General features: G+C 37.6%; 1 protein-coding gene across 1 annotated transcript in view; it reads right to left on the bottom strand.

Annotated features, from left to right (window-relative positions):
• NCAM2 (neural cell adhesion molecule 2) overlaps positions 1-12311 on the bottom strand; it is a 262107-nt gene that overhangs the window by 220177 nt on the left and 29619 nt on the right. The window contains exon 6 of the mRNA XM_044996057.1: positions 5839-5976. Within this exon, the coding sequence (XP_044851992.1) occupies positions 5839-5976 (138 nt within the window). The remainder of the gene's footprint in view (positions 1-5838; positions 5977-12311) is intronic.

Here is a 12311-nt window from a genome sequence, read left to right as displayed (position 1 = left end):
ACAGTGGGATTGAGTCAGAGCAGTGTGCGGAGTCCACTTCTCTTCACTCTAATTATGGAGTTAATTAGTAGGAGAATCAAGACTTTGGGGACACATAGAAAACAAATGTATGCTGAAGATCTGGCCCTTCTGATTGGCAGCAAAGAGGGACTGGTAAATATGGTACCAGAGCAGGCATCTGTTTTTGAAGACCATGGTTTGAAAGTAAACCCAAAAAAACATGAAGTTATGCAAGTAGAGACAGGAGAAGAAGGAAAGCATGGGAGAAAGAGGACAGCAGGAAAGGATGTGGAAGACCAAGGATACATGAACGACTTTGTCACGTTAAGTTTTAAGAGAAAAGGACTGGAACTTCAAGATCTATGAACCTGTGCTATTGACCAGAAGGAGTGGTGAAGAATTGTTGGCATTCCAACCCCATGTACATGGGAATGGGAGTTGAGAAGTGAAGTGAAATGACATGCTGAATATTTTTAACTTGACAAATTCTCCTTGATATTTCCTTCACTCTACCAGTCTCAAACATGCCGGCAGACTTTTATATGGATAGTTTATATCTCCAAAACATTTTAAACTAAGAGCCCAGAATCCATTTTTAAACATAGACAGCTAGATCAATAGCTGGTGTAAATTGTCAAAGCATCATTGATCTAATGGGGATTAATTGATTTACACAAGCTGAGGATCTGGTCCAATGATCCCTATATTTCAGCAAAGGACCAAATCCTACAAGAGACTGAGCCTTGAGAGGTACTGAGTTCCCTTGGCTTTTACAGAAGCCAATGTCAGCTCAGGGTGCCCACTGCCTTGCAGGATTGGACCCACAGGTATTACAATTATATAAAATACTAAAGGGTGTGAGGGGTTAATCAATATTATCATCTGCATTTCTAATCTATGTAGTGGTTGGATATCCAATGAGATACAAATCCATATCGCAGGCTAATCTAGTGGTAATGCATAGGATCCACATATTTTTTATGGTCTGAAAAATCCACTGTCCACTCTTGAAAGATGCCCAGGTTAAACCTCTTCCGGTTCAAAAGAACTTGTAGTTCCCATAAAGAAGTGTATATATATATATATATAAATTAAAATTCAATTCAAAAAATCACAATAGAATATTGCACTTCCAACAAGCAGAAGGACTAATCATTCAGTAATTAAACCTTAAAGCCCTGAAGGTTTGTTTTTCATCTACAGTGCCAAGCTACGAAGTGTTTAAACAAACAGGTATTGTATTGTATGCTGAGCCCTATCAATGCCCCACTTTCAGTTGGCCATCAAACACCTGATCACAAGCCCTTCTGCCAAACCATCCCTTTACCGCCTTCTCATTCACACGTATCAACCCTCTTACCCCCCATTCATCTTCTGAACTACCCTATCCTGGATAAGTGCCTCCTAAAGACTCCTTTCTCCCCTATCAAACACTACTGTCTGCCCTGCTCCTGTTACCTGTACATAATCTTGTCCTCTCTGTTTCCCCGGAGTCAAACCAAAATCCCCAGCATATCTCAACCTCGATCCAGTTACTTTTATAACCCACATCACCTCTTCCTGTTTGCCAAACTCTACTGTTATCCCATTCCCTACAAGTATCTAGCCCTAACCTGCTAGCTGCATGACTCAACTATTATATCTCCACTCCAGACTAGCACTTACTCCAGCCCTCTGAGTATAAAAGGAAGACTGTTACACACTCTTCAGAGCAAAAACTTTTAAGCTCTACTTTTGATAGCAGACCTCACCCCTGTATGCAACCTCAGTATATTTTTTCAATTTATTGTCAACATCTAAATATTTTCCTTATTCGAATGTAAATTTAAAAGGTGAAATTATTTTTTCAGGAAACATCAGATTGTTAATTTTTAAAAAGTTTGATTTGACTCTTGGTTTAATTTAAATCAGTGTGAGTGTTACTGTCTCACAATGAGAATGATCTTCCATTTATATAGTACTTTTTTGTCCCAAAAGGAATCCAAAGCACTTTACAGAAAATCTTTACGTTGTGATCCTTTCAAATAACATACAACTGATATTTATCCACCTCCCTCTTGAAATTCATCAATGATTTAACAGCACTCAGCAACACTACACAACATTTTAGACCAGCACGTGAAGAAGAAAATACTTTCCAAGTGAAATTCCAGGGAGAATTTAGGTAGGTGGGATGTAATTGCTTCCTGGGTCAATATTTCATTAGGGACACTTGATTTAAGAAAAGCACTGTGGAATCTTTAAAGGTACCAAGGGACCTGCGCCAAGTTTTGTACCTCCTCTGAAAGACAGTTCTCTTAATATTACAAAAAAAAAACCCAGGAGTCCTTGTGGCACCTTAGAGACTAACAAATTTATTTGAGCATAAGCTTTCATGGGCTACAGCCCACTTCATCAGATGCTGTAGCACACGAAAGCTTATGCTCAAATAAATTTGTTAGTCTCTAAGTTGCCACAAGTACTCCTGTTCTTTTTGCAGATACAGACTAACACAGTTGCTACTCTGAAACTTAACACTGCAGTAAATTCGAATCCCACGTTGGGACATTGTTCATTATTGACCACACATTTATTTGTCTGAAATGAGCTATGCATACCCACAGAACTGAATATATGATAACAACACTGACATAGAGGGACAAGTGCCATCTCCTGAATTATAAATACTTCAAGTAGCTTCCTGGGTTTCCCTAATGGCTATCCAGTACCAACACAGTCAAATCCTTCTCAGTGTATGTGATATCTTGAGATAGCTTGGAAAGTGGTATGGAAACAGCCACCTAAATAAGGGAAATTCTATATTCTGAAGATATATCTATATTTTAAAATAGGCAAATATGACCAAGTGCTATACTTCAGCCTACCAGTATAAGACTGATACTGTAACTACCATTAAAATGATGAAGGATATGTCTGTCCATCTTAGGTATTTATGAGGTGGCATTCATATTGGTATCTAGTACTTTAGTATATGTTGTTTATTTTTGCTCCTAATATCTCATACTACAGTTAATTAATACTACAGTACTTATATATTTGATAGGTGCTTTAACACTTGAAGAGTTGCTCTAACTCTCCAAATTTTTTTAATATACTCTAAGAGTTATCCCTTAGAGAGTTTCATATATGTGCAATTTGTTCTCTTTTAAAACTTGCTTCTTTACCTATTTACTTTCCATTCTGGCACGTCTCTAGTACCAGGAATTCAAATATCCAAGGAGCCACTGGAAGGGTATGGCAAGAGAAGGATCTAGAAAACCATCAGGGGGTTCCTAAAGTGAAGGATGGGACTCTATATAGGTGGAATAGAGAGATGCTGGAGGCTAGGATGATTAAGAAGTAGGGGTGAAAAGGTGAGTTGAAGACAGCTTCAGCCATTTCTGCACACTTTGCTCCCCAGTTGACCTTTCCCTGAAGAACTCAATTAAAACAGTATTAAAAATAAAATTGAAGATTTCACAAAGCTCCAAAGCTGGACAGTATCTATGCACAAAAAACCCTCTTGCATAGCTCTCGTACCCTTTTTATTATTATTTTAATTATATGACTATCCTCAAAGTCATTTTTATTGTATGGTACCTTGGGGCTGCACTTGTGAAGGTATTACAGGCAGAGAAAATTGATGCATTTTTGCTGAAACAGATTCATAGGCATTTCCCTTTCTTGTTAGGTGTCATTGCAATTTATTTATTTATTTATTTGTAATGTTACTTTACAGACCAGTTGGGAACAGATTTAGTACACTTAGCTTCATCTTGCAGAAGCCAGCCATTCCGATAAATCAAGCAGGAGATGGCCTTAATCAATATCACTCTACAATGTGAAATGCTTTTAGCGTTGCTCAGTTGGTAACTCTTTGTCTCTAGATCATAACACTGAGTTCAAAGCTAGATGTGTTCACTGATAAAGATGTTGGGCCAGATTCAGACTGAGTGAGAAGAGGTACAACTCTTCTGACATCATTCACTACACAAGGTTAGAATTTGGCCCACCATTTTTAATGCAATACATTGTGCCAGAAACAGCCTTCCTCTCCATCTCTTTTTAAAAGTCCAGTCTGAAGTGAAAGATTTCATAGCACTCTTCAACATGAGAAGGAGATAACTCCAGTGTTCCGGCCAACACTTACCTGTCTTGACAAATTATGTTCCAATATCCATGCTGTGAGTGAACTCACTGTGTAATAGTTGCTCTTTTTCTGTACCCATGATGGGACTAACAGCTTTTATCTCATTTACTTTGTGAAACATTCAAGGATACCTAGAGCATTCAATGCACTATAGGCTGTAAAGTTTTTGTATTCTCTTTATTATATATTATAGTCAAGGATTTTTTTTCGAAGTAAGAGACACCCAGCCATATAGGGTATGTCGACATTTGAGGTGGGTGTGTGTGCTTCCCAGCTCATATAGAATTACCTATGCTAGCTCTGCGGTGTAGATAGGTAACAGGAGTGGTGGCCAAGCTAGCTCCCTGTATATGTGGTGGGGCCGGGTCAATATGTACTCAGACAGTCAGCTCAAGCCACTGCCCATGCAACCCCAGCTACACTGCTGTTTTTAGTGCACTAGTTCAAGCCGAACTAGCATAGATAAGTCTATCTGAGTGGAGAATCACACGTCCCAGCTCAAATGTAAATTACATATAGAAATACTGTGATATAGTAAATACTATAGGCTAGACTATGGGAATTGCACATAGCCAGGACTCAGGAGTATTGCACACTGAGGAAGCAGAGGGAAACATTTTCTCTTGGGAACTCCCCAGTATACACAGAGCATGCACATTCCTATGCTCTTTAATTGTGCACAGCACAATCTTCTGCCCTCCCTCCCAATCCCTTTCTGTGCACTATTGGTAACAATCTGAAGATGTATTGCTTTAATACACAGCTATTCTTTATCGCTATGGATTTAAGGAATACCCGTGCAATGAGTAACTTTTACTCACACAAGCAGTCCAGACTTCAATAGTTTCATTACTCAAGTGAGTAAAGGTTTGCATGACAGGGCCATTCAGAAACAAGACATTAGATATTAGAAATGGCACTTAGATAATAAGAAGCTAGTATAAAAGAAATACCTAAGTTAGATATAACTTTGCAGGCCAATAAGTGAATGGAGATCCATCCACTTATGTTTTATTGTGCTGACACTGACTTTAACAGTGAGGTCAACCTACATATTCAATTTTATGCTTGCACTTTCATATTCCTTGTTAAAAGGGTTTATAATAAATTGTTAAAATTTATAATGACTTAAATAAGAGTGGCAATGTTCAATGGCATATCCAGTTAATTCAACTGTAGTCCTACAGTTAAAAATTATGTCCATGGTGTTTAACCAGGTTTTAAATACTGGCCATTTATAAAATAACTGTGCTACTGTGAAACTGAATAACTGCATAAAATGAAGTGGTTTATAACAAAAAATGTCACGCATGGAAAGATATACACCTAGCTAAATTATGGCATGTTATACTCTGAACTCTGATCTCGGTGTGGTTGGCTATATCCTGTGAAGGATCTTTTTTTTTAAACACCTACATCTATACATAACATTTACATACATTGAAATCTCCTTAACTGCATAATTATATTAATTACCTTAAACATAAAAACCCACATAAGGTAAACCTCACAATGTACAAATTGTAAACAGTAAACAACTCAATTTCTATTGAAAGAAAAACAATGCAAATTCTATATTATGTAGTTGATACTGCAATAAGTGGCCTAATTAAGATTTTGTAGAAGATGATAAACCTTGTTTATATAATGTTATAATCAATGAAAGCAAGACCTCATTTCAACTTCAGAAAAATCACTGTACACCTTACCGTTGACAATAACTGTGATATCCCGAAAGTCGATTTCTCCTCTAGCTTCCACTCTTCCTTCACATCTATATATTCCTTCATCACTTTTATTGATATTAAGGATTTGGAGATTGTTGTTTGATAACATCGCAAATCGATCTAGAAAGCCATGTAAGGAATAAAGTGATATCAGTAAATTAAGACAGTGTTGGGAATATTAATTTAAATTATTAAGATTAATGAACTTGTCTAATGAGATCAAATAGTTCATCAACAAAACACTTTCAATTTAAAATTAAAATGTAATATCATAAGTTATTTATCTTACATTGGTTTATCTTTTGTTTAAATTCAGTTAGGATTTTATTCTATATAAAATGGAAATGCAGATGTTTTTCTGTACATTTTTATTCCAGACTTGTCACTGCAGTGCCAACAGAAGCATAATATACATACAGTACATTCAACCAAATATTAAATGCTGTGCTATATTTTTTAAATAAGATATATTACAAGCATTCTCCCTCACATCCTATTCAGTTCTTGTCATGGACCAACTGCCCTGAGAACCTTGCTTTTCCAAATTAAAGTTAATGGGTGAAATCTTGGCTCTATTTAAATCAATGATAAAATTCACACTGGCTTCAATATGGCTAGGATTTCACCCAATATGACATCATTTATGTCCCAATTCTGCAACTCAGTATGTGCAGCCAGACCTCACAGAACCTTGCTGACTTCAATAGGTGTCTACCAATATGAATCAAGTTGCAGGACTGGGATCTTATTGCAGATGATATTGTGATAACATCGTGAAAAAATGTGCAACTTCTATTTTTCCTGTTGCCAAAAACAAAATATTGTAATAGGTTAGCCCAGAAGTAGAATCTTTAGCTCATTTGATGTCTTTTGTAAAACTAAGTATTTGACTCAAATTATTACAAAGTGAATGAGACCTAGACTGGTAAAAGGATTAGAGAAACATAGAAATGTCACACATCAGACCTTACAATGGTACAGATGGAACTAGATAATATTCTTTTATGTACCAGTTGTCTCTGTTCTTACTAAACAACTGTTCTTATTCCTGTTTGTACAGGATCTTTCGGTTTCAGTCAAAAATTATATATAAATTATTTTTGTTACATATTATGACCCCTGATCATGTGTCTCACTGTGAGCTTGAAATTTCAAGATGCTGAGTACACCAACCCTAATCCAGCAAAGCACTTAAGCACATGTTGAACTTTAAGCAAGTGGTTAAGTCTCATTGACTTCCAAGTTACATAGCTTAAGTGCTTTGCTGAATCAGGGCTAAGCATGCACTTAAGTGTTTTCTTGGATCAGAGTCAGCACACTTAGCACCCTGCAGATATAAGAGGCAGATGGATTTAACTTTTGAAGCCCCTCAGTCTAAAGCAGCCATTATCAGCTTATGCCTTTTGAGAGACATATTGCTCCTTAGATCACTATATGTGGTTCTTGTGCTGTCTGTATACATGTGCCTCAACTCAGCAGACACTTAACCAGGTGTTTAAATTTAAGCATGTGCTTAAGGGATTTGCTGAACTGGGGTTCTGGTGCTCCACTCCCTTTGTCAAGATCATGAAGAAAGACACTGGCCATTAAGATCTAATCACTGGTTTTCAAATCAATAAGAGTCACAATCCAATACACCTAGAAGTAAAACTCATTTCCTAGTGTGATCCTCTGACAGTCACACTTCAAAATGTTCTCTCTTTCAAAAGGTGTGTGGGGGGGTGTCATTTCTCTCTCTTTAAACTTCTGTTAGCTTTTTATTTGTTGAAACTAAATTCTTAGATTATAAAAAAAATGTACATTTTCAAACATTTGGAAAATGCTGTTTAGAGGATTAATTTAATACAAGAAAAGCTTCATCCCTGCTGGCTGGATGTTCTGTCAACCACCAGGCATTTTCAGCTAAGGAGGCTATTTTGAGTTCATCAAAGAAAATGAAATGAAAATGAACTCTAATGTTGGGTGACTGCAGAACACGATAAATACCCTAATCTTGTCATGGGATATACTGGAGAAACGTGTGTATAATAACAGGAGAAATTCTTATGAGTAAATTAGGTTGATCAGATGAACAAAGCTCTTTCTACATCCCATACTACCTAGCATTTAGGCAGACAGATTACTACACAGCACACGCAATACCTATTGGAAAGTTGAAAAAGAGTGGAAAGTGAATTGAAATTATTTCTCAAAAAAGCCACACACCACTCTGTATGACTTATCTACTGATACAGCTGGAAGGAATTACTGCCTTTCAAGACATAACACCAAATATTTTAAAGAATTGTTTCTACTTTGCATAGTCATTATGTAAAGTCAGACTGAAACAGCAAACTCACCTGAACCTTTGCAGTCATGCATTAAGCCTGGTTAATGTGATTCACATAAAAATATGCTCAGAGCAAAGTTGAGAGCATCCAACCTCTCTAGCGGACTCTATGTTAATACTAGGAGTACTTTATGATATATCCCATAAAGTACTATATATGATATACCCATAGATACACTGATATATAAACTGCTTGCTTTTGTGAGGGGATCACAGTCAATGGATGTGGGCAGTTAACAGCCACCAGACACTGCCAGCTCATCACACACAGTCAACAAAGTTCACCATAGCCTAAGACACTACGGGCATGTCTATACTGCAATTAAAAATCTGAAGCTGCCCCAGGACAGCTGACTTCAGCTCACAGGGCTCGGGCTAATGGACTATAAAAGTGCAGTATAGATGTTTGAACTAAGGCTGGAGCCTGGGCTCTCAGACTCTCCGCACTCACAAGATCCCAGAACCCAAAGTCTGGCCTGAGCCTAAATGTCTACATTGTAATTTTATGGCCCCACAGCCTAAGCCCCTTGTGGCTGAGTCAGCTGACCTGGGGCAGCCACAGGTCTTTTACTGCAGTGTAGACATACCCAAAGAAGGATGTGAACACCCATAGCTAACCGGTAGACAAGCGTGAGGCCCACACAGAAACATGCTGGAGAGCTAGCAAGGCACCCTCACCAAAGACTTGCTGAGGACAAAATGCTAGAAGTACTTGAAATCATTAGGGCCTCCACCCGTTCTGCCACTGATTCAGCTGAAACAATGATAGTTTGAGTGTTTTATGGTCCCCCCGAATCCTAAAATTTACTTTTAGAGGCAGGGCCTAAAAGCAGCAGCCAGTCCACCCTGGGTATAGTAGTTTTCTAGAGAAAGGGTGAAATTCACTTCTGTGATGGCAGCCAACACAAGCTATATGCCACCACTAAACTCCCACTTACAAGGACTTATGCAGGCTCTCTGTATCAGGATGAATTTCACCCAGAGTGCACCATTCTCCTTCACATAGCTGCACAGTTCTAATTAGAGGTGTGTAAAATCTTGATTTAAAGCAGAAAAATATGCAAAACCATCCTGGGTTTGTGTTCAGCTTGTTTCCAGGAAGCAGCGATGGCTTTCATAAATGTTGTTTCTTCAAGCTATCAGCAGAAGCTTTTTATAACTTCAACTCTCCTCTCCGGTTATTGGTTCACTTTATGGTGTTCATAATGTAATTTGAGTCAAAATCACTGAGATAGGTCATCGGATGCAAATCACGTGGCATTTCTTCAGTGGCTCTAAATTGGTTGAGCCTATCCAGTATGATCGGTCCAATAGGGTCAGCCCAGTTCAGTAGAAGTCTTTTTCATTTGTAATCTCAGCGTGAGAGAGGCTGTAGTTTGTTTAAGCTTTTTGATAAAAAAATAAAAGTCATCATAATCTACCTTGAAATGTCAGGGGGAGAACCCAAGAAGGCAGAGTCCTAGCGTACTTGTAATTCCACTGTTATTGGATATTTGTCCTTATATTTTATATATTGGCTCCCATATTTATATCTAGATATCTGATTGGGAAAATCTCTTGAAATCAAAGTTGTCTTGTTGTATCAGGCCTAGTCCTTTAGAATATGTTCCTGGAGCAGGACCTTATATTTCTCCTGTAATTGCCCTTTATTAGGCACTATCTCATTATTTTATTTTTTGGCTCATGTATCATGTTTATCATATTTTTAAAAGGAGGAGAAGTTTTCCTCTCTGAAATAAGAGTTCTGTTGTAACATCAGGATGCAGGCCTACTTCCTGTTTCATGTTTTGTGAAGCAGTGATCCCATATAAAGAAGTATGAATTTGAGGACCTGAAAAGCCACACAAATCAGTTTCCACCAAAAAATCCTACAAACCCTTTTTGAACTGAACTTGGAATGGTTTGCACACCTGTAATTCTAACAATCTGCAGAATGTAGGGTGACCAGATGTCCCGATTTTATAGGGACAGTCTCGATATTTGGGTCTTTTTCTTATATGGGCACCTATTACCCCCCACACTCTGTCCTGATTTTTCATACTTGATATCTGGTCACCCTAGCAGAATCCCTTACAGACCTAAAATGTGATGGTGTTGAAGATAGTCACACTCCATAGTGAAGTGATCAGAAACCCCCCCGAAAGGAACCAGACAAAAAGGAAAATATATAATAGCACAACACAATACATGGCAGGGGGATGAAGAATAAACCAGTCTTCAGTACAATATCTCTGCAATCAGCTATGATGTAGACCAAAACAAAATTAACATACAGTAATCCTGAACCTTACAACAGTGCTATATCCATCAAGTTGTAACTGCATGTATGACAAACCTATGCAATTTGAGCACTGGACTAGTGAATAGAAAAGTTTTCTACAGGTGATGTTCAGACTAGCCCTTGGTAGCTAGTTCTCTTGTGGCTGACTCCAATCAGTCCCAGAGACCTGAATGTCTCCATATAGCCTTGCTGTATTTGTGATAGGCACTATGGAGTGGGCAGTGTGTTTAACTCCTTATGCAGCAATACTGCTGTGCAAAAATAAAGAGTAAATCACTGACTTGGTAAACAGAACAAAGTTTGATCTATAAAAAAAAGTTGCAGGCCACCTTCATTTCTAGTACCAGGCCCTTGCTGCCTGCATAAGGGGATTGTGACAAACTTTTGAGGCTGACATTACAGGAACTCTACAGAACCTGCTCAGAGAGTTCTACATTCCATTGAGCTATTGAGCTCTTACATCCAACTTTAAAGATACAACATCAAGTCAAGGAAGAACCTTTTAACAGAGTGTGGGATCTTTCCCGAGGTCATGGTCTCCTCAGTCACTGTATTTAATTTCCCTGGTCAAAGGATGATGGACAGCTGACCCCTCTGTCCCTCATTCCCTCCCCTCATAGATGAACAGGAGAAGGACTATAGGTCTCAGGACTGAACAGATGTCTAAGAATTTGGCTCTGGGGGAAGAAGTAAAGCTCCTTTAGAATTAGGAGTTGCCATTCCCAGTTAGCTCTACACTTCCCTGTGGAACAATTCTTTAAATGTTCACTTCTGATTCTGTGAACAACCTTCCTTTCTGGTGAGCAGATAGCAATGTGTGAATAGCACATACAAGCATTAGGAACTGCGAAGACTTTGTACAGCCTGAATAGTCATAGTTAATTGTGCTAAATCATATCCTAGAGGTTTATTCACTTTGCCACATATAGCAGAAATATTTTCACTTTATAACTAAAAAGCCAATCACTGTGTATCTCTCCACAATGCAGGTGCTAAAAAAGGTTTTAAATGGAAGCTGCTTCCCAATGCACAATAAAAAGCTACATAATATAACTGGAAATTATCCTTTCAACTGCAGATGTCAAATTATTTTACATTTTAAGCTTTCTATGAACAAAAAATGAAGAAGCCAATTAAAATAATGCACATTTATCTCTATAATAAACTCATATTTTAGTATACATAACATTTAATGAATTTAAGTGTTATATACTATAGGAATCATGATCAATTGGTTACTAGCGAATAATCTCTTCTCCACCATCCAAGGTGGTATGTCCAGGTGATACTGTGAACACTCACATAGCTCAAACTCTTCTACTATTTAGAGCAGCAATTCCAACAGCAGGAGCTGCTATCTTAGGTCCATGCAGAATCCCCTTGAATTTTAATGGGGATTTATATGGGCATAGCAGTCTGTGCTAGGAGATCCCAATGCAAGATCAGGGAATAAAAGAACATTTTTTTTTGTTGGTTTTTTTTTTTAAATCTGTTTTTCAACTATATACTGTTTAAAATCCTAACACTTTGTAACTATCTGGCTCAAACAGCTAAACTACTTTATGTTCTGTCATATCTAAAAAGAAAATGAAAAACTCAAAATTACATAATGAAATGCAGCATGGCACACGAAATATTTCAAAAAAATCAGATTAATTTGAAGTGCATGATCTTAAGATAAAAATTCTCAAGATTTTCTTTTTATGATTAAGTCTTCTAAAACAGGGTTGATTGGTAACTGGAGCTACAGAAGTGGAAAAACAAATTAAATTAATGTACTGTACCGTATCCCTGATCTTTTGGAGAAAACCTCACATTTGTAGGCTTTAAACTGTAACCTTGAGA

This window comes from Mauremys mutica, chromosome 1 (genome assembly GCF_020497125.1).
Source record: "Mauremys mutica isolate MM-2020 ecotype Southern chromosome 1, ASM2049712v1, whole genome shotgun sequence".
Taxonomy (NCBI): domain Eukaryota; kingdom Metazoa; phylum Chordata; order Testudines; family Geoemydidae; genus Mauremys; species Mauremys mutica.
Note: the sequence above shows the minus strand (reverse complement) of the source record. Positions and strands in the feature narration are given on the sequence as shown.